This window comes from Camelus ferus, chromosome 17 (genome assembly GCF_009834535.1).
Source record: "Camelus ferus isolate YT-003-E chromosome 17, BCGSAC_Cfer_1.0, whole genome shotgun sequence".
Taxonomy (NCBI): Eukaryota; Metazoa; Chordata; class Mammalia; order Artiodactyla; family Camelidae; genus Camelus; species Camelus ferus.
This window is the reverse complement of record NC_045712.1, coordinates 28104118-28123274: the sequence shown is the minus strand read 5'-3', so window position 1 is coordinate 28123274 and position 19157 is coordinate 28104118. Positions and strand designations below refer to the sequence as shown.

Here is a 19157-nt window from a genome sequence, read left to right as displayed (position 1 = left end):
AGGAAGAGCCAGACAGAACGAGCTACTCTGAACCTTGGGGAAACCACTTTGGGTTCTGCCTTTATGTTCTGCCATCTTCATCTTCAGCTGAAGGACAGTAGACACCTGTCCTTCAGACGGCAGTACAGCCTAGGACAAATGAGTACCAATGGACAGTCTAAACCCTGGGGTGGATCCCAGCTCTGCCCTTCACTTTCTCCATGGCATTTGCCAATCTCAGTTTTTTCATCTACAAAGTAGGGTAACAACAGCATCCCTGCCAACCTCGAGGGGCTGCTATGGAGACCCCTGTCAAAATGAGAGGATGAGTCAGAAGGCAGTTGGCAACTGTACTGTGCTGTGCCCACATGCTGACAAACCATCAGACCCACCCAGAGTTCACCTACCAAATCCTAGCCTTGAGGGATGTAATAGGTGTTAACTGAAAAAAATTTTTTTTCTACTAACTACTATATATAAAATAGACAAACAGCAAGTTTCTTCTGTATAGCACAGAGAACCTTATTCAATATCTTGCAGTAACTTATAATGAAAAAGAATATGAAAATGAATATATATATGACTGAAACATTATGCTGTACACCAGAAATTGACACAACACTGTAAACTGACTGTATTTTAATAAAAAAATTTTTTTTCTGTTAAAAATAGGTTTGAGGGCTATCTGCCATTGGATCAGCCCACCTCCCATTCTTGGAGGTGTACTTTCCCTTTGCTAAATAAAACCTTTAAAATCTTTCACTACAAAAAAAAAAATAGGTTTGAGGAATACTAGGTTAGCCAAATTTAAACCAGTTCCTCACTGCAGGGTTTCTCAGAGACTTATGTCCTGAGACTTAATGTCCCATGAATCTCCATAAGTGTTTTCCACACAGTGTCTCAGAGGATCTGCTTTCTGTGGAAACCTGTGGGGTTCCACATGACACCCTCTATTAGAAATGCCATATTACATCACATGACAATCCGTGAGTGGAGGATGTAGGTATCAGATGTGGTACCAGCTCTGATGTTGATGCTTGGATCATAAGAGACACGAAAGACAGACTGGTTCACTGAACCAATGGAAAGTTAATAAGGAGCTACAACCTGAAAGATTGACGGCTCTTAATACAAAAAGCACCCCCCCCAAAAAAATCAAGAGAAATCCTTGACATGCGTGAAGAATCTGACATGGGCTCCTCAGTCACATTTCTAACAAGAATCATAATGTGATTGTGATTCTTGGGAAAGCACTGGCCCATGGGAAAGGGCAACTCTGTAATAACAGAAAACAACTGAAGACGTCTCTTTTTCAGACCAGAGGCTTCCAGTTCTAACTCTTTTCTGACAGGGGTTCTGCTGGACACCTGAGGCTGAATGCTGCCTATCAAGATCCCTTAAACTGGGGCCCCCAGAATGCCCATGAGCCCTCCTAGCAGTCTTTGTCTTTTCTTCCCTATCTTTTCTTTATCATTTGGACCATAGAACACAGTCCTGCATACACAGCAGATGTCTGATAAACACGGTGAATTTCATCATCTTGTCCACGTAGACAGTGTATCATAGATCTCACCATCCATGGTCAGAGCTCTTCCCATAAATACTGGGTGAGCACCTGCTCTGTGCCCGGCACCACCCTAGGTCTCGTGGACATGTCAGCACATGGAGCAGGCACATGTCTCTGCCCTGTGAGGCTTATGTCACAGTGGTGTTCTACCCACCCCTTACGTTTGCATAACCTTGGATAGTCCACAGAGACTTTTTACAAATTTATCTTAGTTGGTTCCATGGCAACCCTATGATGTAGTTATTATTATTCTCAATTGACAGATGAGAAAGTTGAAGTCCAGCAAGATTAAATGATTAACCCAAGGTCATGCAGCTGAGGGTCTGCCAACTGAAACTCAAACTCAAGTCCTCTTTGGCTGTCTAAAGCTGTGCTACGACTCACGTCATCAATGTCTCCCATTGAATTCTGCAGAATAATTAGGTGATCCCCTAGTCTTCATTCTTTCTTCACAAGGAAATCCCGATTTCACTTTCTTATCCTGCCTCCTCATAGGTCAAAGCCATGCTTATTCAAGAATTATCCCCCTTTCCAAAATAAAAAAGCAATATCAAGGGAGGGCAGAACCTCCAAAATAGCTGTTGACCATCAGCAATACTCATCTAAAGAATTACTCAACTGAGTTCACTGTGTGTCATCTCAATCATAGAAAAGAAGAACTGCACCAAACTCGATATATTTCTGAAAACTTGCAAAACCTGAGAAGCTAAGCCTGTTTAAAACAGGAAGCTGTGTTGCTTCCTACCTTACTAATGTCTCTGGTGGTATCAGATGGTATCTCCATTTCGTGTGTGATGAGACCTAAGCTATCACTGGACGCACAAAGGACTTTGCTAAATTAGCAGGTACCACTGTCTTCTTTTTATTCTCATTTGGGCAAGAGCTTATTAAATGCAATAGAAGTTGTTTGTTTAGGAGAGGTTTCCAGGTAGACCGTCAGGTTTCTAGGAAAAAGGAGATGGAGTGAGGGGTCTAGATAGGTGGGAGCCATACCTCCCCAGAGTGCTCGTGCATGGAGGAGGCAGAGGAGAGGGAGGTCTACTGCAATGCAGGAGGTGGTATGGGGCCAAAGTGGGAGAGTAGATTGTGAAATATATCCATTGTCTTCTTGCTTTCTTGATTTTGCCTTTCTTTCTCTCACCTGTACCATGATATATCTGTCTCTTCCACTCATTCAAACTTGGCCTTTTATACTTCTTCAGTTAACATGCCCATGACTGTATCCATGTTGCCTTCCCTGTGCTTTCATAAATTCTCAACTATTTAGAGTATGACCACTCTAAAATGGTTATACTTAGTAGTTTTCTGTTGTTGATATTGACTTGTAAGAAATATTCAGTGAAAATATAATTGACATACATGTGTGTGTACATACATTTATATATTATATTTGTGTATATACATATATTTTTCAATTTTTCATTGAAAATCCACTTTAAGTTAGGCTATTAGATGAATCAGTTGATCGGTTGATTTGATATCCTTTTGTCTGGATCTACAAGGTTGACTCTTTGCCTTTCCTGGCCCTAGATTAGAAGGTAGGGATAGAAAGCCTACCTAATTTTCTGGGAAATCTCACAATGTTGGGAATGAAAGTTAACTGTTGTTTAACAAGTGTTTCAAGGGTAGGCGGTGAGAGTATGAGGTCTTTGGTATATGGAAGTGATAGTAGTTAGAGAGTATTTGCAGCTCATTTCAGAAGGTGCTGATGATTATCTTGAACTATGCAGGCTATTATTTCTCCTAAGGGAAGAATTGCATGACTCAATAAGAAAAAAGCAGATAAACCCAGCAGAATAAAATGAGTAAACAGAAACAGATAATTCACAGAAAAAGAAATATGAATGACTAATAATTACAACTAAAAGAAAAAACCTCAGCAATTAGATAAATGTTATAATACATCCTCTTGCCTGTAAAACTGGACAAGTAATTTTTTCCTTTTAGATCTTCCTATTGATTCCTGTGAGACTGGCACCATCACCTACTAATATATACATTGTTACACACTTTCTGGAAGCAATTTGGCAAAATGCATCAAGAGCCTTAGAAATATGACTACAGGTAGAAATTGTGCTTTGAGAAATCTACTTTAAAGAAATAATAAAAATACAAAGATGTTTATTGCAGCATTATTTGTAAAAGTGCAAATTGGGAACAACTTAATCACACAACAATGTGACAATGATTAAACAACCATGAATATCTATACAATATGTTGCAGTTGTTACGAATTATATTTTCAAATAATTTTCAACCACACGGAACTAGGTGAAGGACATAAAATTTAAAATATCAATACCAAAGGGCATGCAAAAGTGTTATCAACTGTAACAAACATGGCAGCCATTCTCTCTCCATGTTATAAGTGGGGATGGAAGTACCAGGGGCCAGGAACCATGTTATTTTGACTGCATAGGCATAATTTCCCTATAAAACATTTCTTCATAATCATCTCTTTCAACTAAGTAACATATCAGCCTGTATACAAACACTAAAAATTAGCCACATTTGAAACACTTGCTTATTGGAATATAAAGAGTAAGTCTAATCTTCGAACAAGGAAGTTAGTAAAAAATATCCTGTCATTTGGCAGGTGATGAAACCAAGTCACTTAACCACACTACAAGAATGGGGTATAACCTTTGCTCTAGTAACTAATAATAATGATTGGCAGCTGTGGAAGTCCATGTGCTGCCCTAAAATATAAAGGCTGGGAGATGTCTGCAGCTGGGAATAAGACTGCATTTATTCATGATTTCAACCTTAAGAGGTTCTTGTGTATTTCCAGGGAGGGAAGTTACTGGCTCACAAGGCAGCCCATTCTGTTCCTGCACATCCTGGTTCTTAGCAAGCTCTTCCCCAAGTGCGACTTAATGTACTTTCCTCCAATATCATCAAATTTCATTTCCTCTTCTACACGAAGTTATCACATCATAGACTTTTCTATCTCAAAGGGACCTAAAACATAGCCTAATCCAACCCTTTAATAAAAAAAGATTAGAAAACTTGGTCCAGATCAAAGATGTACAAATAATAGGAGGAAAAAATAAGAAGAAAAGAAATAAAAATGAACCTGAAGACATTTGTTTTTCACACAGAACATTCCAAGTTCTGCTAACTACGGCTGATGTTTCCGGATGTTTATCATCCTAGCCTGTCTTGTGCTCCAGGTTGATACTAACCCTCTTAAAATGTGGTACCTGGGATAGAACCTAATATTTCAAATGTATAGTCTGAAAAGTGAAAAGCAGGGTAAAATTCGGTTCTATCCTTCTATCCATTTAAAAAGCATTTATTAAGCAGCTATTACTTGTCAGGCATTATACTGGGCACTAGTCCTGCACCATTCAATATGTGGGATACTTGTCACATGTGGTTATTCCAATTTAAGTTAATTAAATTCAAATAAAATGAAAAGCTCAGTTCCTCAATAGCAGTAGCCACGTTTTAAGTCCTCAGCAGCTATGTGTCTAGTAGGTGCTATGTATCTACTAGGCACAGAACATTTCCATCATTGCAGAAAATTTCTATTGGATAATGCTGTACCAGATAATTATTTTTTTCTGACTATCCCAGGTTCTCTGTGGAAAGATGTAAAAGGGGAGGGGGCCCTGGCTGTATAGGTGGGAAGCAACTTGAGTAGCTATACGGCTAATTAGTTGGATGAATAAATGAAGAAACATCTGGGTAGAGAGGTAGATGGAGAATCAGACGAGTAGATTTTCTATGTTCTGGATCACCTATTAATATAGACTAGGGCTGAATTAGCTCTTGGGGTCAGCTTCTAAAAAGCTTGAAATTGAAGATATTCTTAGATCAACCCTTACATTTCCTCTTTCCTTCACACCTAAGCTTAGGGAGGTTGGAGGTCTGTAACTCAGATATAGCAAACAGATTTTAAAAATTTAGGAGGGATTTCATGTCACCTAGTCTAAGAGTTGTCAACCTAGGCTGTACATGGGAATTGCCAGGGGAGCTTTAAGAATCACTGAAGCCCTGGTTCTACCCCCAGAGATTCTGATTTAACTTTTCAAGGGTATAACTTGACATTAGGATTTCAAAAGCTCCCCATTGATTCCTATGTGCAGCCAGAGCCGAGAACCACTGCTCTCATCAACCTTCCTCCCACTGTGGAAATCTTTTCCTACAATGTCCCTGATAGCCAGCTACCCAGCCTCTTCTTGAATTTCTCTAGTCACAGCTTGCTCAGGCTTCACAAGGACTCATTTTATTTTGGACAGTCTGGCTCAAACTCTTCTGTTGTGGCTGAATTTGCCTCTTGGAACTACCTCCCGTTGGTTCTAGTGGGAGCCGCTGGGGGTCACACATGATTTCAATTCTCATCTACACACCAGTATCTTGCTCTCTTCTCCTTTTCTAAGTGTCATTTCTGCAGGGTAGATAACCTCTGGCTCCTTCAGCTCATCTTTATTGGGTAGGGTTTCCTCTCCACTACATCTGAGTTGGGCAAAGTTTGCATTAAATGTCTTGCCTAGGACCTGGCCTAGTGCTCTGGATATAATCTCAGACCATTTTAAAACCCCATCACATGCTAATCTGAAATTCTAGGTGACTGTAAAGTTAGCATGTGACGGGTTTTTTTTTTTTTTTTTAAAAACTTCCTGCATGTAAACAGATTAAATTAGTAGCATAGCAGTGTATGCAGTTATGGGAAATGATCATTTCACAGCATCCTAAAGCAGTCAAAACTAAGTGCCCAGTATCTGTGGTAGGTCGTATCATTGTTTCTAAACACTTACTCCCTTCCACCCCATAAAGGAGTACACCCTTCCTTGCCCTGACTATGCTGGGCTTCCCATGTACCTTATTTAACCAATGGACTGTTAGTGGGTATGATGTACATCATGTCTAAGTACAAGCTTTAAATGTGCTTGCATGGCTTAGTTCAACCTCCTGTTCCTTCAGCCTAGGTCCCAGAATGAGAAAATATGGGGAGTAGATCCCAGTGTACTCACAGCTGGGAGTGGAGGCCAGGAGAGACCAGCAGAATTTGAGCTGACCCATAGCCCTCATGTAATGTGAACAAGAATTAAAGGTTTGTGGATGAAAATACAAAAGACAAACAAACAAAAACCCCCAAATTAAGTGCCCAGCAGAACATCCATCTTCCTTCCTTCCTTCCTTTCTTTCTTGCTTTCTTGCTTTCTCTTTCATTCTTTCTCTCTCTCTCTCTCTCTCTTTTTCTCTCTCTCTTTCTATCTACCACCCACCTGTCATCTTTGTGATAATCTAACCTTGATGATTCTTCATTGGAATATCAGTAAGAAAATGGATTAATACAATCGTGGGTTCCCATTAGGTTATTCAACCAAACTCATTTGTAGAAATTCAAACTTCTCATTTACTGTAACTAAATATTTTAATGAAGGCTAAAAAGGCTTGTTAAAGCATTACTGGATACCAATCACCGTAGGTTTTCTATAACCTTGAGTAATGGGCTACAGACTGGTTATTTGTGGAAAGTCAAGAATTTCTCTTTAGGTGGAGGAGATACTCCTTCCTCTAAAGTCATAGTATACTATCTTGGACAAGATCTAAGAAATTCTGGACAGGCCTGAAAACTTGAAAAGTAGAGAAGGTCAGTGTGTGGAGGAGGGGGAGAACTAACATGCATCTGCCTGGCTCTGTGCCCAGATGTTCTCGCATGTGTTGCTCCACAGAATCCTCACTTTACTCTCCTCACAACACTTTCTTTGCTTCTCTTCTGAGACACAAGAGATTCTGGGTTTTCTCCTACCTCACTGTCCACTCTTTCTCATTCTCTCTTGCTGTGTCCTCCTCATTTCTGTGACCTCTGATTTTTGGCATGTCTGAGGATGCTGTCCTTTACTGTCTACACTTACCTCTCTGGTGCTCTTCTCCAGTATCATGACTTTAAACACATCTATGTGATGACAATTGCCAACTTTACATTTTCAGCCAAGAGTTCTCCCCTGGAGCCATATGTCCAACTGCCTACTGGACATCTCCTCTTGGATGGCACACAGTCATCTCAAACCTGACTGTCCCAAACCAGGCTTGTTTTTTCCCCGGCCTTCAGCTGGTGGCAACTCCATCCTTCCAGGTGTTCAGGGCAAAACTCTTAGAGTCACCCTTTCTCACTTACTCGTATTCTATCTGTCAACAAATCCTGTGGCTAACTTCTGCATTTATACAGAATCCATCCACTTCTTTCCCCTTCTACCCCTGCTCTCATGTTCAATCTAGTGTCACATCTTGCCTGGATTATCATAACAGCCTCCTTACCAGTCCCTTGTTTCTAACTTTGCTTCCATGGTCTATTCTCTATGTGGCAGCCAGAATAATCCTTACAAAATATAAGTTGGATGTCACACCTTTAATGGAAACTCGCCAATGGTCCCCATTGAACCCCTGCCCACCCAACCCTACCCATGTCTCTCTGATGCCCTCTCCTAATATTCACCCCTCACTCCTCTTCTGGCCACACTTGTGCTCTTGTTCTACACAGAACATGTCTAGGCCCTCTTCCATCTCCAGATATTTGTACTTGCTGTTCTACCTAGAACTCTCAGCCTCCAGACACCTGTTCAATTCCTTCCCTCACCTCCTTCAAGTCTTTTCTCAAATGTCACCCCATGAGCTCCTTAATGACCTCCTCTAATTTAAAACTGCACCTCTCCAACCACATCCTACTGTCGAGGATCAGCTCTCTTCATCATAGGCATGACAGTTTTCCACTTTAGCAAAGTTTTAGAATGAAATGAGTTTCAAATTAATAGTATCTTTTTTTTTACCCATCTGACAAGAGCTTGTTGACATTTACTTCTAAAAACATTCAGACAGCTCTGAGAAATATTGAGAACAATTAGCGCAGAGCAAGGACAGAGCATCTATGGCTTTGGCCACCACAGATGGATCACATGCATTATCATTCTTGGAAGTCATGACCTCCACGTATGGTAGACATCCACAGAAAGGACAACCATTTAGAGAGAAATAAACTAGAAATGCACTTCAAGCCATACATCAAGCTAAATTAAAATATATTAGCGATTTGTATGTATAAACATGGAACCATAAAGATATATATATACACACACACACACACACACACACACACACACACACACACACACACACTTATGTAATCTTGGGGTGTAGAGGTCCTTTCTAAATGGAAACCTAAGGCAATAACAGTGTAGACCTTGAAGTCAAAGGACACAGAGTCCCAGCTCTGCTGTGCATCGACAGAATAGTTACTAAGCCCTGCCAAGCCTCTGCTCACCTATAAAATGGGGATGTAAAATCCTACCCTGCCATGAGGACAAGCAAGCCTATATAAAGTGCCTGGCGTAAGAAAGGTAGTTATTACTGACTCTTATCACACATTGGTTATGTGTAAAGAATCTAAACTTCCTGAACTCAGAGACCATCTTCCTCTCAGTACTTTTTCCCTTCCCAGGTGATTGTTGACAATAAGGGAAAAAACACATCATACAAAGCAAGCTTCTGACCATATCATGCATTATTTGATCCATGCTGGAAAATGAGAATTTCTTCCATTTAAAGGCATCGTGCAGGGTGGGGCTCAGGACAAAGGAGCTGGTTTGATTTGGGGCATTTTTGGAGTTTAACAAGACTGTTTGAGTGGATTCTCATTAGGAGGGACTCTGGCTTGCATTTGGATGCAGGGAAGTAGCCTCCAGTTCTTCAAAGACAAGAGAGTTTGAATTACTGTAAACCCCAGGGTTGCCCTTCTGATGTTCACTCTGGGATATCTAAGCACAGCGTCCAGACACAGAGGCTGAACGGCTGCTCTAGCAAGAGAAGAGCAGGGTCCTGTGGATATCCTCCAACTTCAGAATTTGCCCAAAGCTATAAGAGTTACGGAGTGAGAAGAAGAAAAATTGTGGGCATGAGAGTATCACACACTGAATAATCTGGAGGCATCCTGGCAGCCCACATGTCCACATGAAGGTAACCACAGTGGTAATATGAAGGGCCTTCTCAGTCTTCCCGTGGAGGCCAGCTGAGCCCCAGCCAACGCAAGTCTCAGGACCTTAAGAAAAGCCTTCTCTCCCCTGTTTGGGTGGTTGTTTGTCAGCTCCACCCAAGATCAAAGGGGAGAACGAAGCTACTATGATCTCTAAATTTCAAAACAAAATTCAAATTCTTTACCTAGCGTGGCCGCCTCTTCAAGCTTCTTAAATCTCAGTTTGTGGTTTCAGGTTCTGATGAGTATACCCTTCATCTTGTTATTTGCCTAGGTTTTCAACCCAGTTAGCTTTAGAAAACATGTCTGCCAACTCTTCCAGAAATCCCTGCTTAAAAATACTTGTTCTCTATTATAGTTTAATCAATAATGGAATATAGAAAAATTAAAAATTTTACAGCTTTAAAAATTATAATCTACTTCCCTCCCACAGCTATTTTCATTATTTGCCTTTTGCCTTTTATATGTGCATATAATTTCATGTTGTTGCGATTTTCATTTACACACTTTATATTCTTGTCATTTTTCATAAACATTTGTCTGTGATTCAACCTCGTCTCCAAAACTAGTTTTAACAACTGCATGATAACCTATTGTGTAAATTGACTACAATTTAATTCAAAATATCCTTCATGTGTTAAACATTTAGACTGTTCGCATTTCTTGTTTTTCTATTTTGAAAATAATGCCACAGTGAACATCTTTGTGCACCTTATATATTGGTTTTGTCGACTTTTCCCCCTCAGGGTTAAATTCTCAGGAGCAGAACTACTGGATCAAAGCCATGTGTATCTTGATGGTTCTCGTTATATGTGAAATTTATTGAATCAAGTTACATTGCATCAGCAATGAATAAGTGCTCCAGATTCACTGCAAACTCACCAGCACTAAGTGTCATCATTAAATTTTATTTGATAATTAAAATGCCATTTCAAACTTAAATACATTTTCTAAAGAAGGGTCTCCAATTCTAGATGTTTCTTTTCAATTAAACTTTGCAGCATTTATTAATATTTACACTGGTGAATGTAAAACTATACTTGTTAACATAGAGAGGTATCTATGACCTTATACCATCTACCACAGTAAAAATGGAGGCTGCATAAATATTTAGTTGGACCTGGCCAGAACAAGAATGGCAAGGAGAGGACTTCTCTCCTTCTGACTCCAAGAATTGTGAGAAAAGAGACAATAGTCATGGAAGGAAGCAGTCACACCTGTGTGTCCCTGTCTCTCCCATCCAGGCTTTCACCAGAGTTGGTGGGTATTTAGGGCTATTTGAAAAATTGGGGGGATCCCCCAAGAGGATGTCTCTCTGCAAGGCACCTACTTACCCACATGGGGTAGCTAGTGCAGTTAAGTTGGTGGCCAGGCAGAAAAACAATCTAGTTTGCAGTCTTCTGTGTCCCTTGGTTGTACATGGACATGGAGTCGAGCAGCATGTCTGCCTGGGCACCTAGCAGTTCAGGAGAAAGAACACAGCCTGGGCCAGGAACCTGAGGGAGATGTGGTTCTCCATTCTAGCGATAGCAAAGGTAACACTCCATCACTGAGAGAGGTCACTATGCCTGGGGAGGACAGAGAATGAATGGATCCTGAGGCCATTAGCTACAAACCTTTGCAGCAGATGCTAGCACAAGGCTCAGAGTTGGGACTAGGTTGATGCTGCTCAGCAGATACCGGCCACTTAAATCAAGAACCAGCAGGAGACCAGAACATCCCCTCCCTACTCTGTCCGTGTATCGAGTCATGCTGGCCTCTCCCCCATATCTATACACCATCTTAGACAGGACAAATGAGAGAAGACAAGGAACTGAAATTATAAGCTGGAAACAGGATGAGTAAAACCTAAAGTCATCATTCAAATGAATGGATAGATCAGGCTAAATTTAAACCACTTGGGACTAAAATTTATGAAAACATTTCCTACCACCCAGCAGGTGGGAAGCTAGTAACAGAGGACCAAATAGTTTTGGAAACTAAAGAAACTTCATTTACATTGCAGGGCTGAGTTGTACTGTGAGCAATTTTAGTGAACCAACTAAAGGAGTATGATCTCATTTTTTTGTAGAACTTAGTATCCATGTATGCATATCTGCATAGAGAAATGTTAATGGTGGTAAACTCTTCATGGTGAGATTTGGGGTAGTTTTTACTTTTTTTTTTTTTTTTTTTTTTGCTTTGCTTTATTGCTGTTGTTTATTTGTTTACTATTACCATATCGTTTTTCCAAAGTGCAAGGACTGCGATTAGGACAGCAGACAGTTGAGAACCGTTACAGTCTTCAGATCTCTGACTCTATGTAACTAATAATCAAGGGCTTGGCTTCTGACTCTACAGAACCTGCTTGCTTCCTTGTGCTTTGCAGTCTAGGGCCCCCAAAGCTTCTACAATTTTATCATACTGATCATGTTGGTTTTATGGAAGTGATGCATGAATTAAAGACATGAGCCTCAAGTTAACACAACTTTAGTGAATTTTTTTTTAAAAGTTTGACTTGTTTTTGGATCAGTCTGGGATAAAAGGAAAGAAAATACAAATAATTAATGGTGAGTACAGGCATTTCTGCTCTCTGGAGCAAGCAGATCTATTCCTCTCTTGCTTAAGACATTAAGGTTTAGAGACACACTCTTGTGTTTGTAAATGCATAACAGAGAAAACGATGGTTATTTTTTCTCAGTGGCTGTGGATTATGCCATTAGGAATAAGAATTCTGATAAGATCATACATATCAGTTGTTCTTCAATTCTCTTTTTCATCTCAAAAGCCTGAAATGTGTCACTGGTCAGTGGATGATATATCAGGACAGAGTTATGAAAACAGATCAAGTTCTACCCAAGAGCCCCTACATTTTCCTAAGTTCATATGAAATGGCTTCTGATCGCTTTTCTTTCACTGCTGCTTCCTACCAATTTCACAGGTTTTTTTTTTTTTAAAGTTTACAATGTGATCTCATGGAGACACTCTCATTTGATCCTCACCACAACCTTGGGTGGTAGCAGATCCTAATTTTGGAGATGAGTAAATGAGGCTCAGAGTTAAGGGCTTGTCTACGTCCCATAGCTGGCAAGCAGAATGGCCAAGACCTGCTCCTGTGTCTCCCCTCTCTATTGTCACTTTCACTGAACAAAACCCTGACATGTGCTGACCTTTGGGGTCCCAGTATTCTCTTGAGAAGCAAAGACAATTCCTTGCCGCTGGCTCAAAGTACTGCATTTATAAGACTTAACTGGAGAGATGCCTACTGACATATACTCATGTCCTCACACCTGTACCTTGCTCATAGGAAGGAGCAAGTCAGCAGGACTCCTTACAAGGGAGCAGTGCAAAGATTAACTGCCCTTCATGGGACTCCTTCCTTGTTTGATTTTCCTTCTTTCTCCAGCCAAGTCTGTAATCTTAAGAGAAGTAGGCACTGGCCCTAGGGATCCTGGTCTGAGAAATATCAACTCTAATAAGAAATCTCACTGGCCTACACCTCCTGCTTAGCCCATTTCTGAAGAAGTTCTAAAGGGTTTGCTGTTGGCACATGACTGGCTTATCTCAGCATTATCAGGAACAAGAAAAGGTAATGCTGTTTAACATTGTTATAATAGTTAATAAAAATTACAATAGTTAAGTCTTCAAAAGTTAAAGATCACTGCACTTGAACCTAGCAATGAGAAAACTGGGCATAGATACTGAAGAACTAGCCCAAACTTTCGTAATTACTTGTTAGAGGATTTTAGGCAAATTATTAAATGTCTCTAAGGTTCAATTTCCCCATTAGCTATGATGAACAGCACATTGTTATGGAGCCATGGAGAGGGGTAGTTATTTGTAATAACAATCACTTACTATTATTATAAGCACTTGGTTTTTAAATAAGTAAGATTATTTTGAAAATCATATATAAACTGTAAAACATAAAATACAAAATGCCTTAAAAGATACAGTAATAATAATTATAATATGTTATCATTATCTGACCTGTGTTTTCCTGTTTTGTACATCTTCAAATGCTTTCAGAACAACATCCCCACTCTCCACCACCATCCACAACATCTCTATTTCTTTTCTCATCATGGATCATGCTGACTTTCAAAACATGACATCTCCCCCATGGTACCTCTGATATCCTTTTGAAAATACATGCTGAGGAAGGTATAGGCTGTTCATCCCATGTAGTTTTATCAAGTAAATGAACAAATCAACTGGTGAGGTTCACCAGGGGTGATCATGACTAATCGTGGGCTGCTCTGTTCTTCCATCACAGGGACGACAAGGGACATGGAGGCCTCAGTCAATGGGACAGAGGCTGTGGAGACCACACCCTACGACTATGAGGAGGCAATGCCATGCGAAAAAGTCGATGTCAAGGAGCTGGGTGCCCAGTTCCTGCCCTTGCTGTACTCCTTGGTGTTCGGGGTTGGCCTGCTGGGCAACGTGGTGGTGCTGATGATCCTTACAAAATACAAGAGGCTCCACATCATGACCAACATCTACCTGCTCAACCTGGCCGTTTCTGACCTGCTTGTCCTGCTCACGCTGCCGTTCTGGATTCACTACATTGGGTGGAAAGAGTGGGCTTTTGGCCGCTGCATGTGTAAGCTGCTCTCTGGGCTTTATCACATGGGCTTGTACAGTGAGATCTTCTTCATCATCCTGCTCACCATAGACCGGTATCTGGCCATCGTCCACGCTGTGTTTGCCCTGCGAGCCCGGACGGTCACTTTTGGTATCGTCACCAGTGCCTTCACCTGGGGACTGGCAGGGCTAGCAGCCATCCCTGACTTTATCTTCCATGAGTCCCAGGAGGAGTTTGGCAAGTCTGTCTGTAATCCTCTTTACCCACAGGGTAGAGAAGATGCCTGGAAGAGTTTCCAAGCTCTGAGGATGAATATCTTGGGTCTCGCTCTGCCTCTGCTTGTTATGGCTGTCTGCTACTCAGGAATCATTAAAACGCTGCTGAGATGCCCCAGTAAAAAAAAATATAAGGCCATCCGGCTCATTTTTGTCATCATGGTGGTCTTCTTCATTTTCTGGACACCCTACAACCTGGTTCTCCTTCTCTCTGCTTTTCAAATGAACTTTGAGACCGACTGTGAGCAGAGCAGACAGCTGGATCTGGCCATGCTGGTGACGGAGGTGATTGCCCACTCGCACTGCTGTGTCAACCCTGTGATTTACGCCTTCGTCGGTGAGAGGTTCCAGAAGCACCTCCGCCACTTTTTCCACAGGCACGTGGCCATCTACTTGAGCAAATACATCCCATTCCTTCCTGCCGAAAAACTGGAAAGAACCAGCTCTGTATCCCCATCAACAGGGGAGCAGGAACTCTCTGCTGTATTTTAGGTCAGATGCAGAACATTGCCTAAAGAAGATGCACAGGGCAGATGAAGCAAATGTATAGACCTCTACACCAGTCCTTTGAACTTCCAGGGCAACAATGAAGCTCTTGAAGATGTTAAAATATATACACAACGATGGTGGAATATCTATGCACCCCAAAGTCATTACCAAAGGTCAACTTATCATCAACCCTGAAAAGCATAGCTTTGCTTGATTCTCTGAAGAGTTACATACATGTAATGCACTTGAATGTTAGATAGTTACTATATGCAGCTATAAACAGGTAACACTTTTTATATTTTAAAACTTAACTTCAGCCAATGATTCACATAAATGAAACTTACTTCACAAAGTACAATAAATCAGTTACATTACTTCTTAATGTGCCGAACTCTTTCCTTGCTTGATGAAAAGTGTTTTTTTTTTTAATTTGTGCATATGTACTCTCAAGCACCATTATGGCATGCCACACTTGTTCTGAATATTCTTAATAGTGAACTGATTTCCTATTTGCACCAAATGACCACATTTCCCAGGAGCGACTCAACTGAAGAACAGTTTGGTATAGAGAATAAAGGCCCTGTTCATAGAAACTTCTCAGAGCCCTGAATTGTTCAGATATTGTCCTCTTACACGCCAGTCTCACTGATTGATCATCATTATCCAACAACTGTTGTGTTAGGTGATACAGACAGGATGCACAAACATTACCTTAGGTTAACTGAAGATGCAAAAATGTGTAAGACAAACAATCTTTGCATCCATGAAACCTTCCCTGTGGTAGAGGATATAAGACAGACACAAATAACTCCAGTGCAAAGAGGAACACACTTGATGCTGTGCCTGGGCCAGGAAGAAAGAGCTGGGATCTCAGGGAGGAAGACTTCATGGAGGAAGTGGCTTTTGAGTAGGTCTCTGAAGAAGGGGCAGGATGTGAAAAGGGAGAAGATTTGTGGGAAGGCACCCTAAGTCAATGGAATGCCCAATACAAAGGTGAGAGGGGAGGGCAGGAACATGTGTGGGTGTCAGGGTGGGTGGGAAGGTTGGAATGGGCCATGAATTTCAGGCAAAGTATCTCAGGCTTTATTGGAGAGGCAAGGAGAGCTATTGTTTAGAGCAGGGGAGTAAAGCAATCAACATGGTGAGCTAGGAAGATAAAATCTGGAAACACATAGAGGACGGAGTAGAGGCTCAGAACCATGCAGGGAAGTAAGTTAGGAGACAACATACGTGTGGAGGCAAGGAAAGATCAACGGCTGATAAGAAAGGTGACAAGAGCACCCAGAGAAGAATTTGGCTGAGACAGTGTGAAGGAAGAGTTAAAGCACCAGAAGGAATATATGGTTGATTGAAAAACACAAAGATCAAAACAGAGTGTATATTAAAAAAAACAAGAGGACACACACACACACACACATTTTGCATTGTGCTTAGACGCACTGATCAGCTTCTTACAGGATACAAAAGAAAGCAGTAACAGTGGTCGTCTTTAGGGAGGGATATGCATAATGAATAGGAAAAGGGGGGACCTTTCTCTGAATACCCTTTTGTGCCCTTTGGATTCTGTAATGTGGAAACACAGTTTTCAAAAAATTAAACAAAATTTGAGAATATATATATAATTTTTGATCTTGCTGAAGTTTTAGGAGCTAGATGCTCAAAGTCTACAAAATAGATTGTTAAACAAAAAAAAAAAAAAAAAAAGAAAGAAAGAGGGCTGGGGCATGGTGGACAATTCCACAGCATCACCTCCCATTGCCCATGAGACCAAGTGCATTTTCAATTGTTCACTAAGGTATACTCAAGTTTCATGTGTTCATTCACTCATCTGGTTACATCATTCATTCATTCAGTAAACATCTGATGAGCACCTGCCATGTTCTCAGCGAAGTCCCTCAGGGAGCTCACTGTCAAATTGAATTGGACAGTGTTCTTGTTCTACATTGCCCTAGTTCAAAATCAAATCATGTCTTAAAAAGGAAATTGCCAGTGCCTAAATTCAACCCAAATGAGAGAAACTTCCACTTTAAGATAGAAAATATTCAAATGCCAAAACATTCCACTTCCTAATCAAATGCTTGGAGAAGGGATGTGCATGCTCTTGGCCATCCACCCCATCCAATCTTGACCGCTGGTGAATGACCTTGACTTTTCTTACCTTCACTCGTGTCTGAAAGGTCTTACCTCAACCCAACCCTACGTGGGCAGCACAGGATGCGAACTGTGGAACATTAAATCATGCAACATGGATCTCAATTTGGCTAGGAAACTTTGAAGTTACTTTTTCTCTTTCTTGTGGTTCAGCCAAAATGTAAATAAAACAATCAATTAAAAACTATACATCACTGGTTCTCTCTTGCAATATGAAGTAGTATCTGCCCTTAGGTAACCACAAGTGCAGGATACAGGTACTTGTTCATACACCCCTGATCCCTGAAAGCTTTTAGGAGCCCTGTGACCCACATAAAATTGCATGTAACAAAATCACAGATTCTGTATGCTCCATTGTGTTCACTTGTCCCATGCTGTCTGATGGAACCATACACAATGATAGAAAAGGTCTACATCTGCACTGTCCAATATAATCACTAACCATATGCAACTATCGAGCACCTGAAATGTGGCTAGTGAGGCTGAGGAACTGAATTTTTCGTTTTCATCCAGTTTCAATTGAAACCGCCAACATGTGGCTAGTGGCTCTTGTATGCGGTTAGTGGTGCAGCACTAGCCCCTTCAAACTTGCCTCTTTATGTCTTTTCTACCTATGCGTCAAGCTTTCTGTAGTCAGCAAACACATCTTGAACACTGTGTGACAGGCTGGGGAAAATGCCAGTGATGCAAAGATGAAGTAAGATTCATTTCTAGAAAACTCACCATTCGGTGGAAGAGATCCATCTGACTCAAACGACTATAATGAAATGTGATAGGTGCCCAAAGGCCCCTGAGGCAGAAAGTAGAATGGAGACATTAAAGAAAAGTACACAGAGAAAGTGACATTCTGCTTAGGTTGGGTTCCCCCCAAAGCAGTTCCTGAGAAAGAAGCAGAGATCAAAGAGTTTACCTGGAAAGTGCAGAAAACTCCAAGAGTTAGTAGGGAAGTACATGGAAGAGAAAGATATCAACAAAGGTACATTATGAAGTACTTTCCACTGGGGAGTGACTGGAGCTCAAGACCACTAGAAAACTGGGGAGCAGTGTAACTCACAATTCTCAGTTATTTCATTTGAGGAGGAAGGGAGTTGGGGTATTAACACTCTACTCACATCGGTCACTGGCTGATGACTGCCCCTGGGAGGGGTGTGTTAATTTTCCAGCAATTCCAGCCTCTCTGGCTCTGGAGAGGCCCTCCCAGCTATGGGGAAAGCTCCAGGCAATGAGACGCAGATACTGGATGTTGGAAGCTAGCTGGGCATGCTCAGTTAAGGCTTGAGGGATAAAGCATTTGCTAGATCTTTGAACAGGTTTGGGAACAACTTTTTCATGAAGCAAAGAGTGTAAATGAGAGCAGTGTCCAAGCAGGTAGGTCAATGTGCTGGCAGCCACAGTGGCACAAAAGTGCACGACAAAGAGCCTGCTGTGGTGAAGACTAAAGTGACCTTGACAATGGCAGGCGACCTTGAACACACCTTAGTGATGATTTCCCTGCTGCTCCTCCTTTTTGTTGAGCATCATATTTTACTGGTTTAAAAAAGATGATCTTTTTCCAGCTTTAGTTTCTGAGGTTTTCTTCAAATTCCAGAGCTAAATTCTAAAGTCTTCCCATTTCCTGAACAAAGCAGGTTTCTGTCCTTCGTAGCCTATAGGCTTTCCATCACTGGGGTTTTCTTCCCTTTCTGCCCAGGTAAATCCCCAGTATAGTTAAGGTCACCCCCCAGTATAGTTAAGGTCACCATTTCTTTCTCTGTTCACTGATCTAATCCAGGAGTCAGTGAACTGTGACCCATTGCCTGCTCTGTCAATAGTCTCACTGGAACATAGCCATGCTCGTTTGTTTATGAATTGTCTGTGGCTGCTTTTGTGTTACCACAACAGAGCTGAGTAATTGTGACAGAGACCGTACAGCCCACAAATCCTAAAATATTTACTTTCTTGTCTTTACATAAGAAGTTTCCAGACCCCTGATAATCCATACCCCACAGGATCTGGGCCTCTGATATCCATAGTCATGAGGGAAGGAGACCAAATTTGGGGCGGGGGTACTCAGAATGTGAGTTCTGAAGACAAGCTGCTTAAATCCCCAGGTTAGTTCTACCTTGACCCTGAATGCAGGTCAAAACAAACAAAATAAGGTTAGAGTGTGTA

General features: G+C 41.2%; 1 protein-coding gene across 2 annotated transcripts in view; it reads left to right on the top strand.

Annotated features, from left to right (window-relative positions):
* The window catches only part of CCR3 (C-C motif chemokine receptor 3), a 34513-nt gene extending 18666 nt beyond the window's left edge, over nt 1-15847 (top strand). The window contains exons 1-2 of one of the 2 annotated variants that reach the window (XM_006173922.3): nt 2261-2391; nt 13780-15847. In XM_006173922.3, the coding sequence (XP_006173984.2) occupies nt 13794-14858 (1065 nt within the window). In that variant the 5' untranslated portion in view covers nt 2261-2391; nt 13780-13793 and the 3' untranslated portion in view covers nt 14859-15847. Of the gene's footprint in view, nt 1-2260; nt 2392-13779 lie in introns of those variants that run through there. The other variant, XM_032458691.1, reaches the window with a different exon arrangement.
* The last annotated feature ends 3310 nt before the right edge of the window (nt 15848-19157 follow it).